The following is a 25,444-nucleotide window of genomic DNA, read 5'->3' as shown; positions in this document are numbered from 1 at the left end:
GGCCCCTGGTCAGATAACGTTATCGTCGACAATGACGAGCACTTTCTTGTAAAACACCTGGACTCCAACAAAGAAAGCTTCAGATAGTTTTCTCTCCTCCGAGTTGCGCTCGAGCCACTAACGTCAATAAGACCCGCAGACGTTAACGTAATTCCCTGGAATGCGAGACTTAACGAGCCAGTTACATGGCGTTGCATTCTTAGACATTGCCGTTTGCTTTTATTTGGTATGTTACATACAATTGGCTAAATTATTAGTTAATTCAGAGTTAGATGATATTGGGCTCTATTTATGACATCATTGATGATGTCATAGACATTGTGATATCATCAGTGATGTCATAAATCCTTCACAGCTGAGTAAGACCGGTAAGCTGGTGCCATCCAGGTTTGTTGAACAAAATGAACAAACAAGACGAAGGGTCAATGTTGTCAGTGCTTAATGAGCTGCATCTGGAGGGCTCACTGCCTGACACGGTGATCAGAGTGAATGATGTGGAATTCAACGCCAACAAGGCCGTCCTCTGCACCTGCAACCAATACTTCCACGCTCTCTTCACCCATGGCTGGATGTCCCAGGACAACATCTACGACATGGCCGGCCCCGTGTCAGCAGACATGATGCGTCTCCTCATAGAGTACACCTACACCTGCTCTGTCCCGGTGACCGAGGACAACGTGGAGGAGCTGTTGATAGCAGCAGACTACCTCAGCATCATGGGGGTCGTCCGCTCCTGCTGTGAGTTCCTGGAGGCACAGCTCTGCTTGGAGAACTGCATCGGTATCTTCAGGTTTGCAGACTTCTACTACTGCCCGGACCTGAGGAGCAAGGCCTTTCTCTTCATCCTGGGGCACTTTGAGCAGATCGCTGCAGCCTCTGAAGAGTTCCTGGAACTCTCTCTGGAGCAGCTGACGGACATCCTGGCACGAGACGATCTGAACGTGAGACAGGAGAGCACGGTGTTCGAGGCCGTCCGCCGCTGGATCACCCACTCGCCCGAGGAGCGTGAAGGTCACATCTCCGTGCTGCTGCCTAAGATCCGCCTGGGCTTGATGACCACCGACTACTTCATCAACCAGGTGAAGAACAACAGTCTGGTTAAAGACAACGCCGAGTGTGAGGCGATCATCCTCGATGCAGAGAGGGCCATGTATGATGTCACCTCCAACAGACCCCCCAACCCTCTGACTCGCCCACGCCTGCCTCATGCAGTCCTGTTGGTCATGGGAGGCAAAAGCGACATCGGGATAACAAATAGCATTGAAGTATACGATCCCCGCGCCGAGCTCTGGGTCAACGTACCAAACGTTGAACTTGAGTCTCCCCGGGCTTACCACGGTGCCGCTTTCCTAAATGGCGTTGTCTACTGTGTTGGCGGCTTCAACAGCATGTTGGACAGTCTCAGCAGCGTGCGGAAGTTTGACCTCCGTACCCGTACTTGGCACGATGTGGCGGCCATGCATAATCCCCGGGGCTATGTCAGCGTGGCATTGCTGAATGGCAGGATCTATGCCATGGGAGGGTTCAATGTCCCTCTCGGCAATGCCGAGCGCTATGATCCTCAGACTGACAAGTGGACTCTGCTCCCACCCATGAATGAGCGGAGGAGCAGGGCCAGCGCCACAGTACTCAACGGCAAGGTGTACATCTGTGGTGGTCACGATGGGAAGAGGATCCTGAACACAGCTGAGTGCTACAACCCAGACACCAACCAGTGGATGAAGATCGCCCACATGAGCAGCAGGCGCAGCCGCTTGGGCGTCATCGCCTACAGACAGCGCGTCTACGCAGTGGGCGGCTGGGACGGCCGCAACCACCTGCGCAGCGCCGAGGCCTACGAGCCGCTAACCAACACGTGGAGCGCCGTGCCCGACATGCTGAATCCACGCAGCGACTTTTGCATTGAGGTGATGGACGACCAGCTGTTCGTGTGCGGAGGCTTCTACAAAGGAGGCGACTCCAAATTCAACAGATTGAATACATGTAAGGTGGAGCGCTACGACGAGAGCACCAACGAGTGGCACGAGGCCTGCAGTATGAGGACGCCACGCAGCGAGCTCAGATGCTGTGTGGCACATGGACTGTCCAACATGGCCGAGTACGCCGCGCCTCGCCACGCCCTGCCCCCCGGGGAGCCTGCTGGCATGTCAGGAGGATCCATCTAGTTTAGTTTATATGTTTGACAAGTCAATTTAAAAGGACAACATGGCTGCAACACCAAAGTAGCTGCACAATTAAAAGAACATCAGGTACAAAAACGTCACAGGACTTATTTCCATTGTGGTCCTTGTTGTAGTGAGATGTTATGGAGGTGTGTTTGTACGTACGTACGTACGTACGTGCGTGCGTGTGTGTGTGTGTGTGTGTGTGTGTGTGTGTGTGTGGTTTCGATTACATTTAAATATGTCTCCTAATTGCTCTATATATCCTAGACAGGAATACAACACTTGTGATGGAAAAGTCTACTCCGCCCCACTTGCAGACTGGCGGACTTTGCGAGCGCGTTACCGGGGAGTCTGTGAGTGCTGAGGTTCCAATCCCACAATCCATCCAGTCCACACGGGGTCACAAGCAGACTTTCTGCATTTGGAGAGAAAGACTTCACAATTGCTCAAGTGACATCACTGATGACATCACTGATCACGTCACAATCGTGACTGACACCGCCACCGACTTAGCCAATTGTAACTAAGAGATGCTAGCCACCTACTATTACTCAACATGCTAAAGTGTTGATGATTCGGACCAAAATGTAAAAATAAAAGATTTAATAAAATAGCGGATTAAAATAAAAAACAGATTTAAATGTTTTTTTTAACATTAAATGTTCTATGGTCTCTCCTGATTCTGATTCATTTTCTTCTTGCCTCTACTCCATTTTACCTGATGAAGGTCTGATCGACCGAAACGTTGTTACATTAAAGTTTGCCAATTACTGGATGGTGTGCGGGAATTCTTTATCTTCTGTATAAGCATTTTACGAAATGTCTATGGGAAAATAAATGGCGGATAAAATCTCTTGGTGCACATACTGAAGCAGGAAGTGACGTCGACTTTGGCTGTCTATAATAGTTCTCCAACTTAGGTTTGGGCTCTCATATGCCTCAGGGAACTCATCAACACCGATGTACCATACACCCACCCACACACACACACACACACACACACACACACACACACACACACACACACACACACACACACACACACACACACACACACACACACACACACTCACACTCTCTCATTACCTGCTGGGTTATAGATGTTATGGAGGTGATTTCCCAGAGTGCGTTTGTACAAAAAAGATCACTGCGTTCACATCAAAACACTTTTCCTTTCATCCTCTTTCCTCCTGTGTGTGTGCGTGTGAAAGAGACATTTCTACACACAGAAGGTTTTCGCTTTGAGCCGCATTGCGGTATGTCGTCAAATCATCGGTTTGCACATTATTCTTGGATGTGGAGTGTTAAAGTTGTAAAGTATAAAATTTCATGTGGTACAGCTTTTATATATTTGTCCACCAGAATGGGCTTTGCACGTATGATCACAGACACAGGCACACACATACACGCCCACGCGCACGCACACACACACACACACACACGCGTGCGCGCACACGCACACACACACACACACACATAGAACACGTGGGAGAAAGCAAATTGCGGTACTTTGGAGTAAAGTGGTTCTTCAGAGGAGTCGGTGCCGTACGATCCAGGAAGTGTCTGGGCTTTTCCAACATGCTCTCTGCTTCGCTCCTGCCCAGACGGAATGCCTTTTCCTGTCGGGATGACATTCCTCCATCCAAGAGCATGGCTGCTGCTTCACTTACTGCTAACTGCTACGACCAATCTCTACCTGCCATCCATCTGTCAGAATAGATGGAGAGTTTATGAATGATTAAATGACACCAATTATCCCAGGACGTCCTCACTAGGAAAACGACAACATGGCTCTATTTCCAAGCGGGTTAAGACGATCTATGTTTATGAACGCGACCTCTTGTGGTCGTCTGAGTAAGTGCATGCATGCAGCGCAATACGCCGGTGTCGGGAGCTGTGTAACCAGGAAAGTAGCGGCGACCTCTGGCCTGTTTTTAACATAACGTGTTCCGCTTTTAACCACAGCCCAAACCATAACCCCAACCCTTAACCAAGTTGTTTTCGTTGCCTACACGTAACCAATGTTTAAACATAACCGACGTGACGTGTTTCAGATAAACCGTGTGCCACGCGAGGCGTATCGCATGCACGCACCATTTCGCTCATATACGTTGTTTTGGAAATAATTGGAAATCTATTATTATGTCGTTTCGGTATGAGGATCTTCTGAATTAGCTATATAGGAGAGTGTTGACCTGATGTAAACTTGACTTAGCATCTCTCTCCCTCTCTCCCCCTCTCTCTCTCTCCATCTCACTCTCAATATAGGAAGATCAGATGTCTTTGTCCAGCTGGATCTGGAAGCAGAGTTTCATTTCACTCACCTGATCATGACCTTCAAGGTGAGATACGTGCTCTTTTCCGCCACAGACGATAGACCCTTTTCACGGGCGGCCATTTTGTGTTGAAAAGGCAGGGTAAACACAGGTGAAAGGAAAACACTAATGAGGGTTTCCAACTTCCATGGCCCTTTGTTCCACTGGGAGAGCCAAACAGAATTGTATAACTCCTACCTTTCGTTTTTAATATCTCTCCGCTTCACAAAATGCACTTTACATTTCACACGCTCTGACATCTTCTTCTTCCTCCCTGTCCTCCAGACGTTCCGTCCAGCGGCGCTGCTGATCGAGCGCTCGGCAGATTTCGGCCGCTCCTGGCAGGTCTACCGCTACTTCGCCTACGACTGTGCCGCCGCCTTCCCCGGCATCTCCCCGGGTCCTCTACGCAACGTCGACGACATCCTCTGTGAGACGCGCTACTCCGACATCGAGCCGTCCACCGAGGGAGAGGTGAGTGATGGATCCAACCAGGAGCCAAACTGTCTTAAAGGACACTTTTTGTCCTCGGTAATACCACTTGAAATGAAAGATTGTGTCCTCTTTCATTCTTTCCCCTTGGTGTTTTTCGCAAACCACCAAATGAATTGCTTGATTTTGAAAATACATGGTTGCTGATGTGGTTTTCCTCATCATTCCTACTGTAATAGTTTGTAAATCAAATCTGATGACTACATACATATACAGTATATTTATTGACTTACCGGTAAGCACCATGTCACATAAGGCCAGTTTCCAATTCAATCTTCATCAGTGTTTCCCCTACCATTCTACAGGCCTGGCGGGCCCGCCAGGCCAACGTTGCCCCCGCCAGGCCAGAATCTTTTTTTTTTTTTTTTTTTTTTTTCTGCTCTCCCCAAAATTTCAATAAACCTTAGCATATTATTACAATACAACAATACTTTTAGGAGCATTGTGCCAGCGTGCAGCGCTGTTCCAAAACGCGTCAACGTGTGTGCGTTGCCTGGAAAACGCGCATCCCATAATACAACTGTTCACATCACATCCCATAATAGTATGATGATACTTGGGATGCCATTCCGAACATAGATGTGAACAGGTTAGCTAAAAGTTTAGCGTCGCCAGCGAGGGTCCCCACCGTTGCGGTCGGGGTACTTTCGAAATCCCTCCAGGCCTGAAATTCTTTCTAGGAGAAACACTGTTCATCCTAAACAAAACAAAACAAAACCAGTAAAACACTTTGTCCAATTTGTCCACTATACTGAAGTCTAAATAGAGGAAGAGTTGAAATAAAATAGCTTCTTGGTTGTTTGTGACCAGCCTCATGTTGTATACGGCCATCTTATGTGTGTGTCCCTTCACCCAGGTGATCTACAGAGTGTTGGACCCAGCCATCAGTATCGAGGATCCATACAGCCCCAACATTCAGAGTAAGTCTCCCATTTCCGTCATATTTACAATAGGTTGGGGTAAATGTTGTTTTCTTCTAAAATATGAAATGTTTTCTGGCTCTCGGCATCCTCAAATAAATAACAGGACATCGCCTGAAAAGAGAGACGACATTCATTTCTTCTCACAGTTGACCCTTCTGTCCAGTAGTAGTGGGCGTTGTTGTGAGTAGGAGGCAGCCCCGTGCTTTTGCTCACAGCTACTGGAGTTCAGTACCTGTTGAAAATTACCTTGTTGTTGCTGCATTGTTTTGCTTCTCATCCTCAAATCCCCTCAGAGAAAAGTTAGTAGGCGGAACATTTCAGATGGATACCACACTCCACAGACTCCACAAAAGAACATATAGTATCCTATAGTACTGTAACTACCATACCATACCACATAGGAAATACATATCCCCTAACGTATGATAACAGTGCTAGGAACTTACTATTGAGCAGCACACAGACACAGTATAAGCACCTATAGGAATATCCAGAGCAATTTAGAGAGAGTGGTGTCAGCGGAGGACCAAAATGCGTGACTCATTAGCCAATGAACAGCCAGGAAGGGGTCTCGCGCTACTTTTGAATGCTAAAATAAAGCTGATAATGTACAATTTGATTAAAAAAAAAAAAAAAAAAAGTACAACGCAAGCTGTCCATTTTGCTGCAACTCGACAGTGCTGCTTAATCCAGGACCTTACTTCCTGGAACTCTTGAGAGTAAAAAAAAACGGGTCCATTGGAGTGAATGGAGATGTCGCGACTTCTATATAGATGGCTCTGGGAATATCATAAGCCCCTATGGCAATATATTATAGTGATTTCGTTGCATATAGGATATCCACATGTTGTCACTATAAATCAATCTCCCTCCTGCCTCCCACCTTCTGGCAGCCTCAATTAGCCTCTTCCATTCAAACTGAGACAGAGCATGGAGCGTAGCAGCCTCCTCTCTGGGGTGTGAATCACAGCCCCGCTGTGTGGAGGACGTGCAGCGATGGGAAAAGCAGCTGTTGCTCTGCTCTCCCACGCAGCCCTCGTGTTTAGACTGGCAGGACATGAGAGCTGTTCCCAGAAAGCCCGGTCCACTTTCCAATGCAGCAGCCGGCAGAGGTTGCCTTGTTCTGTTGTTAAATGGCTCACTAAAACCGCCCCGCACGAACACCCCCCCCCCCCTCCCCCCCCAACAACGAGCCATATTTACTGCGTCGTGTTTTGCCCTCCCAACAGATGAATCAACATCCAAATCACTTCTTCTTTGGCTCTTTTTTTTTACAGTGTCATTCGTATAGTTTTGTTGGCCTTGAAGAGTCAGATTCAGTCTGAGTGTGTCTCTGTGTCTCGGCAAGCTGGGAAGACGCGACTCGCTCACTTGCTAGATTCTTTCTGGCTTACTCACTCCCAGCTAACGGTATTTTGTCAAACTTGGTAACCCTTTGGTCACCTGAATATACATAAAAGAGCTTTATAACTCAACTCATCTATTCCCTGCAGCAGCAGCCAAATTGTACTTTATATATTTCACTAGCTGGATCTCCAAGTATCTTTAATCAAAATAATGATGTCTGTCTGGAAACGTAAATGCTGAATGGAAGCAGCACATATTTGATCAAATGTTTGTCAAAAAAAAAAAATTACGCTCACAGGATTTGTTGTTGAAATGATGACGAAATGACACTATGATTCATGATCGTCACGCATTCTGTTGAATAAATAACGAGCGAGGCTCAGAACGATCGGTCTGATGAAAGTCGTTGCAAACTCAAACTCATTGCACAGCAAAATTAGCTCAGCATGTTCTGAAATGTCATCTGTCAAATGTCTGTCCACCACGACTGCCCAGAAATATATGTCACACCTGTTTATTCCTGAATATTCGCAAGTGCATGTCTTTGTTTGCCTCTTTGAATAATAGCATTAAATGTGGTCGACAATAGGACGAATCAGCGTGGTGTTCAGAAAGTCTATTTATTCACCTCAACCCAGCTGAGTTCTGTTGGAACTTTTGTAAAAGTTTGTGTTAAAACACACCGCCTCTGTCCCCGCTCTCTCCACCCATAAATACCTTCAGTTGGACAGAGCTGTTGATTAGGTTTAGCCCTTAGGCCTGCTGAAAGCTGATGTTCTCCTGCTGCTGCTGCTGCTGCTGCTGCTGGTGGAGGAATGCTCTCCAATACAGCATCAGCAGACAGACAGACAGACAGACAGACAGACAGTGTGTTAGTGTGGTGGAGCTGAAGGGATTAGCTTGTCTGTCACAGAGGGATACTGTTACTGTAGATAGGGGGCAGAGTTTGGAGGAAAGTAAAAGAGTCTGTGCACTGTTTAAAACAATCATCAGAAGAAGCACTTGATCCGTCGGTGCTTCAGCAGCGGAGGCCTTCGGCGGGATTTAAAACATCGGGGAACTTCTTAGTTGCCGTTCAGTGACTTTGTAAACACGGATCAAGACCCTGGCAGTGGAGGGTGTCAACGGTGTAATGAAATTCGTATTTGTTGGGGAACATTTTGGAAAGAGGGTGCAGACTTTTTGAGCTTCTCGTGTGATCCGCCATGATCGGCCTGCAGCTGTATTGTGTTTTCTCGGGATGTTTGTGCAGGTTTTTAAGGCTACGTTCACACAGCCATCCTTAGTGCTTGAATCTAATCCCCCCCCCCCTCCTAAGTGACTCAGGTCAGTCTTTTTCATGACTGTGTGAACAGTACAAGTCACATTGAAAGGGATTTTTTTAAAGACGACCTGGGCTACTTTCAAATGTGGAAAAACATCAGATTCGAATCTGATGTTTTGGAATGTGACTCCGGTGTGAACAGACATCTGGCCCATATCTGACTTAATGCGTCAATGTGACTTTTACGTCATTCCAGAGCGACATTCGTCACTATTCTGCACTGGCGGGAGGAGGGAGGACCAAGCAGCAAACAAAAAAGCAGCAACAAATCAGATTCAAGCACTAAGGTTTGCTGTGTGAACGTAGCCTAAGTCGTTGTCTGTCAAGTCGACAAGTCGCTCAACAATCCCAAAATGTCGAGCCATTGATGTTGATATGATTTTAGACAAAAAATATCACATCTGCCACAAATCTGCCGTTTCAGTCTCATTTAGCGAACTGAGATGTTATAAATATCCTTACTGTACTTCCACTATGAATAACCTCAGTCATAAACTGTATTCAGTGAATGAGCTGCTGTTTGAACTTGGCAGGCTTATTTCCATACAGTAGGTATGAGGGAGTAGAAGTACAGGCCAGTGATTGGGTGTGTGAAAGGACACACTTGAATATCACATGTGTATCCCTCAGGTCACGAGGTGCACTGATAATGTTGGGATTCTAATCCGCCCTTCCTCTGTCTCCATGCTATGTTCTCACTCTTATCTTCTGCATGTTCTCGTCCTCGTTTTCCTCTTCTCTCACTCCTCTGTCTCACTCTTATCTTCTGCATGTTCTCGTCCTCGTTTTCCTCTTCTCTCACTCCTCTGTCTCACTCTTATCTTCTGTATGTTCTCCTCCTCGTTTTCCTCTTCTCTCACTCTCCTGTCTCACCCTTATCTTCTGCATGTTTGCGTCTTCGTTCTCCTCTTCTCTCACTCTGTCTCACTCTTATCTTCTGCATGTTCTCGTCCTCGTTTTCCTCTTCTCTCACTCTCCTGTCTCACTCTTATCTTCTGCATGTTCTCGTCCTCGTTTTCCTCTTCTCTCACTCTCCTGTCTCACTCTTATCTTCTGCATGTTCTCCTCCTCGTTTTCCTCTTCTCTCACTCTCCTGTCTCACTCTTATCTTCTGCATGTTCTCCTCCTCGTTTTCCTCTTCTCTCACTCTCCTGTCTCACTCTTATCTTCTGCATGTTCTCCTCCTCGTTTTCCTCTTCTCTCACTCTCCTGTCTCACTCTTATCTTCTGCATGTTCTCCTCCTCGTTTTCCTCTTCTCTCACTCTCCTGTCTCACTCTTATCTTCTGCATGTTCTCGTCCTCGTTTTCCTCTTCTCTCACTCTCCTGTCTCACTCTTATCTTCTGCATGTTCTCGTCCTCGTTTTCCTCTTCTCTCACTCTCCTGTCTCACTCTTATTTTCTGCATGTTCTTGTCCTCGTTTTCCTATTCTGTAACTCTCCTGTCTCACTCTTATCTTCTGCATGTTTCGTCCTCGTTTTCCTCTTCTCTCACTCTCCTGTCTCACTCTTTTCTTCTGCATGTTCTCATCCTCGTTTTCCTCTTCTCTCACCCTCCTGTCTCACTCTTATATTCTGCATGTTCTCGTCCTCGTTTTCCTCTTCTCTCACTCTCCTGTCTCACTCTTATCTTCTGCATGTTCTCGTCCTCGTTTTCCTCTTCTCTCACTCTGTCTTACTCTTATCTTCTGCATGTTCTCCTCGTTTTCCTCTTCTCTCACTCTTCTGTCTCACTCTTATCTTCTGCATGTTCTCTTCTCTCACCCTCCTGCTGTCGTTCTTGTCCCAAAGTTTAAACCATGTGCATGTTAAAATGAAGTAGGAGTGTTTCGTTTTGTCTGGGCTTAGTGATCTAGTAAGTGAAGCTACTGTTGCAGTGAGAATACTTTTCCAAAATCCAAAGGTTTACCAAGCTACTTTGCTGCATCTAAAAGTGTGCCCACTTTTAGAAGTTTGTAGACGCGTGTGTGTGTGTGTGTGTGTGTGTGTGTGTGTGTGTGTGTGTGTGTGTGTGTGTGTGTGTGTGCGTGTGTGCGTGTGTGTGCGCGCGCACGTGCGTGCGTGCGTGTGTTTGCGTTGATTGATTGCACACCCTGCTACTGGAGAACAGCTGGACTGACAGGCAGCAGATGATGTTCTGTTCCCGGCCAGCAGCACACTGACCGGCCAAGTGAACAGATTGGCTCGATGGTTCAGCCTGACAGGCTGAAGAGGCAGACAGCTCTCTGTGCTAAAGAGGCTATCTCCCTCCTCCCCAGTTTAAACTCCCTGCAAGCCCTTCTGGACCAGATAGGGAGAGAGGATGTGGAATGAGCCGTTTCAATGTCGCATTCCACCACCGCCTATCAATTTGGAATCACTTTAGTTGGAAAATTACTTCAAGCCACGAAGAAATGGCACATTGATCGGTGTCTTGCTTCTGTAATTTGATATAAATATTTTGATATAAAATGTCAAGAAAAGGAAAATTAAGTACATTTCTTAGCATTTATTGTGAAATTGTATGTATGTTGTGAAATGGAGAGGTGAGGTCTCATTGAGTCTTAAACTGCTGTGCACTAGATCAGTGATTCTCAACACTTTTCATATCAAGGACCACTGATTTAGTCCACATTAGGGCCACGGACACCCATATGATCTGATTTTGGAAATCTGAGAATGATTTTATTGGCCGATATGATTTTGTCTAGAATTCCATGACCTGTCTGCATTGTAGGTAGAGAGATAACAGTGACACTGACTGTGATCAAAACAGTCATTCTTCTATTCAAAACAGTCATTCTCTAATGGTCTTAACTTCTTGTAAAGGAAATCATTTGCTGGGAACCCCTTCAAGGACACCTCTGGTGGTCCTCGGACCCCATGTTGAGAACCCGCTGCACTAGATCCTCAACCTCATTTATCCCGTTGTCCAGCCCCATAGAGGTTCAACATAACCTCAACCCCCTTCCCCCCAAACCCCCCCCAGGACCAATTAACCCCTGAGACTCCGCCACATCATTAACTGTTGTTCACCCATAATGCATTGCCACACACAGCTCTGTCATGCTCCACTGGCCCCGACTTCCTCCAGAGAGGGCAAAAGGCCGGGTGCGTGTGTGTGTGTGTGTGTGTGTGTGTGTGTGTGTGTGTGTGTGTGTGTGTGTGCACACGTGTGTGTGTGTGTGTGTGTGTGTGTGTGTGTGCACACATGTGTGTGTGTGTGTGTGTGTGTGTGTGTGTGTGCACATGTGTGTGTGTGTGTGTGCATGTGCGTGTGTGTGTGTTTATTTTGGCCTGTGATGGTGGCTTGTTCATTGTTCATATGGCTTGTTTTTTAACTTTACCATATATAGTGCCGCAGGAATGAGCGCTAAACCCCGGAAATGTGTTAGCCTGGGTCCCCTCATCTGGAAGTCTGTGCGTTTTCTGAATGGGTTTTTTGTTCGATGCCTGAAATCAAGTCTGTGTCCTTAACAAAAGTTTATGATACTGAGATCTCAGTGTACAGTAGGGCTGTCAATCTCCCTCTATAATCAAATTCGAATTTCAGTGCTTTATACATTTTAATATTCGAATTATATTCGAATATTTTAATTAATTTTTAATTGAATAAAAAAAAAAAAAAAAAAAAAAAAAAAATGTTTTTTGGATAAAATAATTGATAATAAAAAAAGACACAGCCTTTGTTTGAGCTCCTTATCAATAAACAACTAAGTAAACTTTGCCAAAACAACAATGAGCCATGAACAAAAAAAAATCAGTCACGTATTGCACTTAAGAGCTACATGTTTACATTCAGTATAGCAGCTTCAACAGTCAGAGCTACAGGTAGGTTTACATCAGTATAGCAGCTTCAACAGTCAACTTCAGTTAACACTCTTTTCTTCAAGTATGTTGTCAGAACTTGTCACTGTTCTAGTGTTCTAAAAAAAAAAAAAAAATAAAAAAAAATAATAATAATTAAAAAATTAAATATTCGTTTTTAAAAAATAATAATAATCGAATTTCGTTCATAATTATTAAATTCGAATAATATTCGAATATCAAAATTCGTTTCAACAGCCCTAGTGTACAGCAAGGAAATCGTCATAAATGAACACTACTTTTATGATATTTCAAGCGTTTTCTGCTGATCGTGATCTCCAAAAATGTACACTTCAAAAATCATAAAAGTCGTGTTCATTTGTGGAGATGATCTTGCTGAACACAAAGGTCTCCATATCATAAACTTGTGTTAACCACATCCATTATTTCAGGCATCGAACCACAAACCCATTCAAAAACAAAACATTGACTTCAAGATGAGGGAAGGACCCCAGCGCGATGCTAACTTCCTGGTTGGCCTACACGACAACAATACATCATCCCTGGGTCACTCTATTTCTACCCAGATGTTACACGACAACAATACATCATCCCTGGGTCACTCTATTTCTACCCAGATGTTACACGACAACAATACATCATCCCTGGGTCACTCTATTTCTACCCAGATGTTACACGACAACAATACATCATCCCTGGGTCACTCTATTTCTACCCAGATGTTTACTCTACAACAATACATCATCCCTGGGTCACTCTATTTCTACCCAGATGTTTACACTACAACAATATATCATGCCTGGGTCACTCTATTTCTACCCAGATGTTTACACTACAACAATATATCATGCCTGGGTCACTCTATTTCTACCCAGATGTTACACTACAACAATATATCATGCCTGGGTCACTCTATTTCTAGCCAGATGTTTACTCTACAACAATACATCATGCCTGGGTCACTCTATTTCTACCCAGATGTTACACTACAACAATACATCATCCCTGGGTCACTCTATTTCTACCCAGATGTTACACTACAACAATACATCATCCCTGGCCTGGGTCACTCTATTTCTACCCAGATGTTTACACTACAACAACACATCATGCCTGGGTCACTCTATTTCTACCCAGATGTTTACACTACAACAATACATCATCCCTGGCCTGGGTCACTCTATTTCTACCCAGATGTTTACACTACAACAATACATCATCCCTGGGTCACTCTATTTCTACCCAGATGTTTACACTACAACAATACATCATCCCTGGCCTGGGTCACTCTATTTCTACCCAGATGTTTACACTACAACAATACATCATGCCTGGGTCACTCTATTTCTACCCAGATGTTTACACTACAACAATACATCATCCCTGGGTCACTCTATTTCTACCCAGATGTTTACACTACAACAATATATCATGCCTGGGTCACTCTATTTCTACCCAGATGTTTACACTACAACAATATATCATGCCTGGGTCACTCTATTTCTACCCAGATGTTTACACTACAACAATACATCATCCCTGGCCTGGGTCACTCTATTTCCTTATCTCAACTACTGCAATATTGTTTGGGCTGCAACCTTTTCTTCATACACTAGTAAATTACTCCTTATTCAGAAGAGATTCCTAATAATAATTTCTCACTCTGAGTATTGTGAACCCTCTGCTCCACTTTTCAGACAGTACTCTTTATTGACAATTGACAAGTTAAATATTTACCAAACATGCATATTTAAAATTCTTCTTCAAAATTCTGAACTGTAAGCAAACTCTTCCAGTTTCACTACTCAACCTCTTTAACCTCTCTTCTGACTTTCATTCATACCAAACCAGACATCGAGACTATTTTTATTTACCATACTGCAGAACATCTAAACATCAATATTGCATCACTTTCAGAGGTCCCCAGCTCTGGAATAACCTGTCCCTGCCACTCAAAACAACTACATCCTTGACATCCTTTAACTCATTCACCGCCAGTTTAGGACTGCCAATATTTAGCACAGGCCAAAGATTTTCATAATTGTTGGTCATCTTTCAAGACCCACAGTAAATTATCTATTAGCACCAGAGTGATTTGCAATACCTCAAAATGAAGATGTACGTCTCTGGGTTCACCAGGGAAAAAAAAGTGAGCTTTTAGCATGTTCTGTACTCTACTTATAGCCATTTATATACACCCTGTTTTCCCCCAAAATGTCTCTCTGAGAAAAGAAATTGCAGAAAATGGCATTTATGTATTTATGCACACAATCTCATGCAGAACTCGCTCTCAATTCTTTTATTTTGAACTGTATTGACATCAGACATGTAAATATTATTCGTTAGGACACAAATGACAAAAAAAAAAAATATATATATATATATATATATACACATGAAGTGCTTTTTTTTTACATTCAACAATACAGTTTACTCGGTGTGAGTGTGCAGACAGACAGACAGACAGACAGACAGACAGACAGACAGACAGACAGACAGACACACCGACAGACAGACAGACAGACAGACAGACAGACACACACACACACACACACACACACACACACACACACACACACACACACACACACACACACACACACACGATCCTTTTAGATTTCTAACCCCACATAGGATAAGCAATAACCACGCCCTGTGGCGCTGGGATTGGCCAGGAGCAACACTGGAGGGCACGCAGCCCAGCGATTACATGAACCAACTGAAGAGCTCTTGAGAAAGGACAGCGGGCTGCTCTGACTCCCGCTTCTGCCTTGTGCCTTGCTGTTGTGTGTTTATTTTGCACCCGTCCTCGTCCATGTCTCCCTGTCATATCCTCCCTGTGCTATCTGATCGTTCCCGTTTTCCCCTCGGCTATTCAACACGTCCTCACCGCCCTCGCAAACTGATCGATCATTTCCTCATTCCTCCGATGATCAAACACATCTCTTGATTACTTTCTCCCGTTTTCTCCTGGCTGGCACAGAGGGGCGACTCCAGCTCGTGCAGCGCGCCGAGGGCGTTTCAATGGCGTTTCTCCTGTCTGCACAAGGAAGCGTTACCCGTTTTGCTGCTTTTCCTCTTGCTCAATTTCAAAACAACAGCTGCGGTATGTGTTTGATCGCGTGCTGTCGGCTACCCTTTGAAGGCAGGGACCTGTGTCTGTGTCACAGGCTGGGCAAGTGTTTGCTGCAGGCGCTGCACCAATAAAAACAAAAACACGTCAAACACGTCATTGGCGGGGAGGGCTATTTCTGATAACACGTCAAAGACGTCATTGGCGGTGAATGAGTTAAGAAACTCCTTAAAGAGCATCTCATATTGTCCTGACCATCTATATGTTTCTCCTTTCATATTTTATTTTCTATTAACCGCAACCTTAATTGTCAATGTAATTATTGAATTGGTTATGTAATATTGAATTATCCTGAATCCTTGTGTTTGTTTTGATTATACATATTTCTTTTTTTTCTTCTTTTTTTTCTTTTCTTGTTAAATTGTCTTTCCTATAAACTGCAGAAATGAATGTTTTATCATGGGAGAGGGCTCTGAATAAGCCCACTGGGCTTCCTTTCTCTCCCTGCACTGTCTTTTATTTATTTTTGTGTTCTTGCTTGTCTTTTTTTCTGTATGGTGCTAATAAAATAAAATCAAAAATAATAAAATCAAATTTCTACCCAGATGTTTGTACTCCCTCTTCTTCTTCCCCCTCCGCAGCCTCATCCCCTCCTCTTGTCTTACCCAACCCATCTAAACACCACCAACTTCCATAATGTGAACTTAATCAAACGTCTCCTCTTCATCTCCTCTCCCCCAACAGACCAGCTGAAGATCACCAACCTGAGGGTAAACTTCACCAAGCTGCACACACTGGGAGACAACCTGCTGGACACCAGACCCGAAATCAAAGAGAAGTATTACTACGCCATGTACGAGCTGGTGGTGCGCGGAAACTGCTTCTGCTACGGCCACGCCTCCGAGTGTGCTCCCATCGACGGCATCAAGGACGCCATTGAGGGAATGGTGGGTGACGAACTACAACATTTTAATAGAGAGCCAAAGTGGAACATAACTTCCTGCTTCAGCACTGTAGCAAAGATTTTCATCCGCCATTTATTTTCCCATAGACATTTCGTCAAATGCTTATAATAATAGTTTTACTTGTTCAAACCAAACAGTACAGATATATTTAGAAAAAGGAGAGATTGCGTAACATTTAGAGAAATGTTATGCTTAAAGATAATTTAAAGAAAATATTTTAACGATGATGTTTTTTGTTTTTTTTGGACCGAGTGAAATGTTCTATGGTCTCTCCCGATTCTAAATATAGCTGAACCGTTTGGTTTGACCAAGTAAAACTATTTTTATAAGCATTTTACGAAATGTCTATGGGAAAATAAATGGCGCATACAAATCTCTGGTACAGTGCTGAAGCAGGAAGTAGGCGGTCACTTTGCCTCTCTATTATATTACAGACCTGATCTTACACCTGAACAATAGCCCGACAGTATTTTCTACTTATCTTTCTCGTGTAATGTTCCATCTCTTGCTACTGTAGATTCAAACCTCCAATCATTTTAAAGTTGATGCTTCTTCTTCTTCTTCTTCTTTATTGCTCGCTTGAACCCGCTCCAATCTGACTTCCAGGTTCATGGCAGGTGTGTGTGCAACCACCACACCAAGGGTTTGAACTGTGAGCGGTGTGATGAGTTCTACAACGACCTGCCCTGGAGACCAGCCGAGGGCCGTAACACCAATGCCTGCAAGAGTGAGTACAGTGGAAGCAAATACAATTTGATTGAGAATCCCTTTACCCATCCATCGTATCTGTCCCAATAGGTTCGACCTCAGTTTTCATATTAATAAACTTGTGTTTTGCTATATTCTGTATCCCTGATTGATAAAAACTATCATGGTTCAACCTATACATGAAAGCTTTTACTGTACATTTCCGGTTCTAAACATACAAGTGTCTGATAACTCTTTCCTGGAAAAAAATCCTCTGGCACACAGGAAGTGATGTATTTTATGTTTCCGGTTTGCTTGGAATAAACAGAAGAAGAAGAAGTGGGTAGTTATCATGAGCAGCAGTGATAGCCACCATGGTTGAACTGAAGGAAAGAGCGCCACCTCCAGTACAGAAACTCATCAAACTTCAAACTCACTGCTTGGTGAAATCAGAAAATTGTTAGTGATGATTATTTTAAAAATAACTTTGTGTTAATTTCCTCTGACCATGCCCAGAGTGTAACTGTAACAGCCACTCCAGCCAGTGCCACTTTGACATGGCGGTGCATTTGGCCACGGGCAACGCCAGCGGAGGAGTGTGTGACGACTGTCTGGACAACACCATGGGACGCAACTGTGAGACGTGTAAACCCTTCTACTACAAAGACCCCACCAAGGACATCAGGGACCCTCGGGTCTGCATAGGTGTGTGTGTACGCCATTGTGTTTGTGTTTAAATGCATATGCATGGTTGTGTGAGTCCATGTTGTTGGTGTGAGATTGTATTCATGTGTGTGTGTGTGTGTGTGTGTGTGTGTGTGTGTGTGTGTGTGTGTGTGTGTGTGTGTATGCATGTGTGTATGTGTCTGCTGTATGTTTGTAATGTAATGTAATGAAATTAGTATTGATTAGCTGATTGATTGGCATTGAAAATGATAAATAATTATCTCATCAGTTTGGCAGATTTCCTTTGGCTCCTCTTAAAGTAAATAAAATCTTCAGATGTAACACTACATTATTAAAGCTGCATTCAGCGATGTTTTTCTGTTCAAATAAGTGTTAAATGGCTCCATATTCTGACAGCAATCACTGAAATGGATAGTTTGAGGTCGGCGCCAATTTTGATCCAATCAGAGAAAAGTTTACATTTTCTGAGAAACGGAAGGTCCAATCGAGGTACCTGTAAAGGACTACATGTATTTTTTCACCCCGAATCCAATGCTGCCATCCGTGAGTCTACGAGTTACGGTTGCGGAGATACGTCCACCCTGCCTGCAGGACTACAGGAGAAAGATAGAGGACAGTGGGGGGTTGGGGGTTTCAAGTCACTGACCAAACACTCTATTTCAGTGATTGCTGTCAGAATATAGAGCCATTTAACACTTATTTGAACACAAAAACATCGCTGAATGCAGCTCTAAAGACTGGTTCAGATGGAGCTATTTTGCAGTGTGTGCATGCATGTTCACATGTTAAGTAGACATAAGCATGATTTACTAGCTGTTTGTGGGTTATTACGTATGCCCTTCATAATATGTATTCAAATCCTTCTGTCCCGTTAGCGTGCGACTGCGACCCGGACGGCTCCCAGAACGGAGGGCTGTGCGACGGCCACACCGACCCGTCCCAGGGCACGGTGGGGGGCCAGTGCCGCTGCAAGGCCAACGTGGAGGGGCCGCGCTGCGACAAGTGCAAGGCGGGCTTCTTCGGCCTGAGCGCCAACGACCCCCAAGGCTGCCAGCGTGAGTACAGAGAGAGAGACGCGCACGGGGACCACTTCTGACTGGCACGCAGGAACCCAGTGATCGTGATAATGAGTCCCCGCTTGTGTTTGTAGCAGGTGCCAAGTCGTAAGCTAATGGAGACGTTACATTCTGAGTTGACAGTGTTTAGTCTAGGACCAGGCAGTGGAATCATGTGCGTCTGTAAAACCGGCTCATGTACACAAGGAGGGAGTATTTGGTTCCGCATTATGTCTGCAACCCTCTGTTTTTGAGCAAATTTACATCAATCTGACCACTGAAAAACCTGCTTTTCTGGGGTCATGGGGTGAGATATTATATACAGTAATTAATTAATTAATTAATTAATTGATTGATTCACTGGATTTATATAGTGCCTTTCAAGACACTTCACATATCAGGGAAGGGAGGGGGAGGGAACTCAACTCACTCGGTAACAGTGGCGCTGGAAGTACTTTTAGGTAGGGGGTGCTGTAAGGAATTTGACGTTTTTTGGACTTTTAGCCATATTTAGAGGAATATTTAATTTTAAATTAACATTAGGATTATACTGTTATATGTCATTATTCAGTATCTTCTCCTTTTCTCACTCACTTTCATGTAACCACCTGCTCTCCCTTTAGTCGTTTTACACTACAACAGACAGCAACACAGGCATAAACACTGAACTTATTATTGTTATTATGGAAAACCAGATTATGATGAAAATCAAACACTTTTGAAGAGAGAGCAAATGAAATAAGATTAGAGCTGGGAAGCACAAACTGTTTTTTAATGCATTTTGTTGCTGTTATAAACACAAGAGAGCCAAATCCAACAATTTCGAAAATCCCATCTCTTGCCACCAGGGGGTGCTGCAGCACCCTCAGCACCCACCTTCCAGCTCCCTTGCTCGGTAATATATGAATGTCTGTTAGACCCTCATGAACTTGTCTGTCTCCTTTGCCCCCCGTCCAGCCTGCCGGTGTGACCACAGGGGAACTGTGTCGGGCAGCTCCCGGTGTGACCCGGTCAGCGGAGACTGCTTCTGCAAGCGTCTGGTCACCGGACGAAGCTGCGATCAGTGTCTGGTGAGCTGCGCCGCAACCAAACACCATACAGGGAATAACTGTCTCTCCGCTCTCTGCGTCCGACCCGATCTCTCGCTCTATCTGATGCTAACACTCATGGCTAGTGATCTCACCGCTTTTATCCATTACCTTTCGGTGCTTAAAGGGACAGCTCACCCTAAAATCCTAAATACATATTTTTCCTCTCACCTGTAGCGCTATTTATCCATCTATATCGTTTTGGGATAGTTGCCTGAGTTTTGGAGATATCGGCCGTGGAGATGTCTGCCTTCTCTTGAATACAATGTAACTGGATGGCACTTGGCTTGTGGTGCTCGAAGCACTAAAAAATACATTTGAAAAACTCAACAGCATTGTCTCTTTCCAGAAATCATAACCCGGTTACTCAAGATAATGCACAGACTTTGTTTTCTGGAAAGAGACACTGCTGTTGAGTTTATCAAATGTATTTCTTTGGCACTTTGAGCACCACAAGCCGAGTGCCATCCAGTTCCATTGTATTTAAGAGAAGGCAGGAACTCTGCGGCCGATGAATAACCCAAAACGATATAGATAGATATAAATAGCACTGCAGGTGAGAGGGAAAATATGTATTTTGGATTTTAGGGTGAGCTGTCCCTTTAAAGCGTAAAACTCGTCCCTCCAGAAAACAAGTGCCTTATGGATTCATAGGTAATGCTACCCTGCCCATCCCTGTTTCTCTCTCTTCTCCTTATCTTTCAGTCAGTATTCTAGTAGTCTCTCATCCACTCTGTGTTTCAGTCTGTTCCTCTGTCTCTTATTTCCCTCACCCTCCCTGCCAAGTGGCCCAAGGTGTTATGTTGTGACCAACTTCCTATCACCTCTTCTCCCCGAGCCTATTCACCCCGGAATAGTAGCCAGGAATGTGAGCCCCTTCCTGGACTTGGTGTCTAAATTTAGCCCAGGGATTTGGGGCCTGTCCGGTTGGTGTGGGTTACAGCACGCCTAAAATGGTCAGGTATGGACCATGCGGGTCCGAAAGTGGATCCTGTCCTCTGAGAAGCTGTGTAAAGTCTCATTTTAGAAACAATAATGTACCGTCGTATATCTGCTTAAACGTAATTAAAAAAAAAAAAAAAAAAAAAGTAGACCTACCTCATTTATAACACTCATGGTCAAAGTTATGGAGTTGCTTAAAAAAGAAAATAAAGGAAAGAAAATTGTGACATAATGACCCTGCAATGCACAAGCAGCAGATGACTGATTTTAATGTGTGATGGTGATACTTGAGACATCATTGAGCTTTCTAAAAATAAGATTCCGTAATTAAACTCGTCATTTGATCTGTGATTTTAAAATGCTAGAGTCCACATTCAAACAATGTCCATCACCAGTACTAATGTAATAATATCGATGTTTTTCTTGCTATTAGTTATGCAGCTAGCTCGAAAGACTAGCAAACTAGCCAGACAGCAACCAGGCAAAACAAACCAATAATACTCTAGCTTGATGGCTTGTTGCCATTAAAATGCTATCATGGATCAATTTGAGCATTAAGGTTTACACTTTCCTCCACATGCTTTAACTGGTTTGATGCAAACTGAGTCAAATAGGGATTAAAATAGCTGACTTCAGAAATACAGCAAAAAAAGTCCACAAAAAACGGCTCAATTACCGTAGCAATAATACATCATAATAATAATGTTTTACTTCCTTGCGTGCATACTGCACACTTTCACTGTCAAGTCAGTTCCTTATGTAAGAGAAGAAAACCCCACACAGTGTGCCAGTTGGGTCAATAATAATGCTATGCCCCAGAGGTACAGTATGACTGTTGTTTCATTAGATTACAGTTGGATACAGTATATGACTCGCACTCGAGTCAGTCAAACAAGAGGGGAAGTTCCCCCTGTCTAATATAACATGGAGATGATGCGTCATGTCTGTCAGGTGCTAACTGTATCTGTCTCTCTGTTTGGCCCCCCCTCTCCCTCTCTCTTTCTGTCTGTCTGTCTGTCTCTCTGTGTGTCTGTCTGTGTGTCTGTCTGTCTGTCTGTCTGTCTGTCTGTCTGTCTGTCTGTCTGTCTGTCTGTCTGTCTGTCTGTCTGTCTGTCTATCTGTCTGTCTGTAGCCAGAACACTGGGCTCTGAGCCATGACCTGAACGGCTGCCGAGGCTGCGAGTGCGATGTGGGAGGAGCGCACGACAATCAGTGAGTGACACTGTAGCTTTGCTCCTGACTCACAGGCCACAAATCAAGTCTGGATGTTTTACAGATGACATAACATTATTGTTTTCGCTGCTTCTAAACACAGCACACAGACAATGAATTGCTATCCCCAGAATAGTAGCTGCATGTTTGTGTATTCTGATTTATTGGATTCCAGCTATCGCTCCCTGGGAGATGTAATATTGTATGCTACTTGTTATATAATGTTTCTGTTATTCCCCCCCTAAAAATGGATGACATCCTCTCTTACCTGCAAAGATCACACAGTAACCAAACAGCTTTGATATCCATTGTTCTTGTCACTGTTTTTATGGATGAAATCATCAAATTAGTGGGAATATTTCCCCCCATAGGATAGAATTTAGGTTTGGGATAATTCTACTTCAATCTGGGGCGTCCAGTAGGGGTGCTCCAAAAAATCGATTCTTGAAAGGATCGCGATTCCTAATGCCACGATTCCTGGATTGATTCCAAACTCCCAAGAATCGATTCTTCTTCATATTGTAATATATATATATATATATATATATATATATATATATATATATATATATATATATATTTTACAGTGCATCTGAACGCAACATGCAAGATACCGGCTGAATAAGTGTCCAAATGTTCATGTCATTTGTGTACTGTACTGCCACGGTGCCACCACCTCTTGCACTTAAGAACTCTGGTTAATGTATTCCCCCCAAAATCTATAAATCCTTCTCAAAGTCTACAGATCCCCCCCAGTCTATAAATCCATCTTATCTGAAGAACATAAGGGGGGAATTCCCCCCTAGTTTGCAAAATGAATTTAGGCCCTGACTGTAATACTTCAGAAGTTGAATTTGAAGTTCAGCATGAATACATTTGTCATTTTTTGTCTTAGATGTACCTTTGTGTGTTATTGCAACATAAAACTACATAATTGAGAATCGATTCTAGATTCTGGAATCGAGAATCGTTGGAATCGAGAATCAATTCTGGAATCGGATCGTGACCCCAGGAATCGGAATCTGGATCGGATCGTGGCTTAACCGGATCGGAGCACCCCTAGCGTCCAGGTGGCTCACCCTGGTAGGGGCACGTACCGCAAAGGCCTAGTCCTTCGCGCGGCCAACCCGGGTTCGAATCCGACCCGTGGTCCTTTGTCGCATGTCATCCCCTCTCTCTGAAATCTACTTCAATCTGTGATTTAGATGGGGTGATAACAACATTAAATCACCAACTTGTGTTTTTGATTGGTAGCTGTAATAGAGTCGCTCGGACTGAAACAGTCATTCCTCATGTGACTCATAACTAAGAAAAGTAATATTATAAGTAATATTATAACTTATAAGTTTATATTATTATGAGTAATGTAGTAATCATTAATGATTAATGCCTTGGCAATTACAGCTATTTATATGTATTCTCTCTCCGTAGCTGCTCCATGGAGAGTGGTCAGTGTCGCTGCCGTAGTCACATGACAGGACGTCAGTGCACCCAGGTGGAGTCTGGGTATTTCTTCATGGCTCTGGACTATTATCTGTACGAGGCTGAGCTGGCTAAGATGGGACAGGTGAGAGCCCCAATATTTCAGTATCAGCATAACTCTCTATGGGCAAAGATGGGATGGGCACACGTGTGTTTACAGTGGTATAGATGTGATAAATGGTGTGATGTCGTATTTGCATAGTATGAAAACATGGAAAGTCAATGACACACAATATAGGGAAAATACAGTAAAAATGCTGTATTAAAGTGTCTGTGTGTGTTTTCTCAGGGCTGTACAGTGGAGACCAGGGAGCACCAGCCGGGTCGCCCTGCCACCTGGACGGGCGTTGGATTCGCCCGGGCACCCGAAGGTGGCAACCTGGAGTTCCACATCGGTAACATCCCCTACTCCATGGAATACGACCTGCTCATCCGCTACGAGTCACAGGTCTGTGTGTGTGTACTGTATGTATACTGTACTGTATGTATGTCAACCTTCCTCTTCGTTACATGATTATCAGACCCACAGCACACAAAAAAGCTTCAAAATGATCTTTTCAATTCAGATGTATTTGTATTTGTATTTTAATTCTCAGATCATAATAACAAATGGCTTTCAAACACCATTATGTGCAGCCTTAGGTGTACAGACAAAGACTGCGAATCGCAAAAGTGTAAAAATGAAAAGGTTTTGCAGCTAGCACCCCGACACAATGGAATAGCTTTGCATTTGATTTTATTCATATGAACTTGCATAATGTTGTTCAAGGCTGCACGTAGTCTATAAATCTAACTGATAAATATGTTTCACTGTTGCTATTTGAAATGTATCATCTGTTCTCTTTTCCTCTATGACACTTTGTAATTTCCCCAGTCTACTTTTCATACTCTGATCAATGATTACTATGCTTCTGACTAGTCTCTCAGACAGTCTATCTCTTCCACAATCTTTGAATGCTCCAGAGACAGTCTGTACTTCCACTCATTCAAATTTGGCCAGAGGAAGTTGTCATCTTCCAAAGAGAAAAAAACGCTTCAGACCAGAAGGAAGTTCGATGGTATTCGACCAATCATCACACATGTAAACAAAACCGAGGCAGGTGATTGGAGAAATGAGCGGATGTCCCACCTTAACGTCCGTTTTGACCAACTTTCTCCTCCAGGAAGTACAGACGGGTAGGCTACTAGGCTGGAGCATTTGCAAATGGCGGGAGGAGCCAACGCGTCTGTTTTAAGAGACGAGCTTTTGACTGGATATGAACCACACAGTGCTGATTCCCATGTATGTGTGTGTGTAGATGCCCAGAGACTGGGAGGAGGTGCGGGTAACAGTGGTCCGTCCCGGGTCAATCCCTACCAGCAGCCCCTGTGGAAACACCATCCCAGCTGACGACAGACTCACTGTCTCCCTGCCTGTCGGGGCCAGGTCAGTGGCTCAGACACACACACAGACGCACACACACACACACACACACACACACACACACACGCATGCATACACACACGCACGCACGCACACACACACCTACACTTAAGCACTGAACTGTTGACTGTGTGTGCTCCAGGCATGTGGTCCTCCCTCAGCCTGTGTGTCTGGAGACGGGTGTGAGTTACACCCTCCGCTTTGAGTTCACTCGCTACCAGGATGCCAACAGTATCCTGAACGGAGCTGCCGTCGTCCTCGTGGACTCTGTGAGATGCCTATCTTTTCCCACTCCTCTATCACAGTGGTTCCCAACCACCGGGCCGCGGACCGGTACCGGGCCGCAACGCATACCATGAGCCCGGTCCTTTTTTTTTTCTTTTTTTCTTTTTTTTTCTTTTTTTTTTTACAATTTTTTTAAACATAAACATAAACATAAATAAACGTCAACTTGAAAC

General features: G+C 44.2%; 1 protein-coding gene across 1 annotated transcript in view; it reads left to right on the top strand.

Moving 5' to 3' along the window:
- Positions 1-25,444, top strand: part of lamb2 (laminin, beta 2 (laminin S)) — a gene marked incomplete at its 5' end in the record, with an annotated part of 49,376 nt that overhangs the window by 6,510 nt on the left and 17,422 nt on the right. Inside the window, 13 exons of the mRNA XM_083656949.1 lie at positions 4,434-4,507; positions 4,766-4,954; positions 5,829-5,892; positions 16,190-16,392; positions 17,017-17,137; positions 17,614-17,802; positions 18,660-18,839; positions 19,797-19,909; positions 22,002-22,081; positions 23,513-23,648; positions 23,853-24,011; positions 24,862-24,989; positions 25,129-25,255. Of these exons, the coding sequence (XP_083513075.1) occupies positions 4,434-4,507; positions 4,766-4,954; positions 5,829-5,892; positions 16,190-16,392; positions 17,017-17,137; positions 17,614-17,802; positions 18,660-18,839; positions 19,797-19,909; positions 22,002-22,081; positions 23,513-23,648; positions 23,853-24,011; positions 24,862-24,989; positions 25,129-25,255 (1,763 nt within the window). The remainder of the gene's footprint in view (positions 1-4,433; positions 4,508-4,765; positions 4,955-5,828; positions 5,893-16,189; positions 16,393-17,016; positions 17,138-17,613; positions 17,803-18,659; positions 18,840-19,796; positions 19,910-22,001; positions 22,082-23,512; positions 23,649-23,852; positions 24,012-24,861; positions 24,990-25,128; positions 25,256-25,444) is intronic.

This window comes from Poromitra crassiceps (assembly GCF_964638095.1).
Source record: "Poromitra crassiceps genome assembly, chromosome: 20".
In the NCBI taxonomy this organism is placed as follows: Eukaryota; Metazoa; Chordata; class Actinopteri; order Beryciformes; family Melamphaidae; genus Poromitra; species Poromitra crassiceps.
The sequence above is the reverse complement of the archived record's forward strand: the minus strand, read 5'-3'. Positions and strand labels throughout refer to the sequence as shown.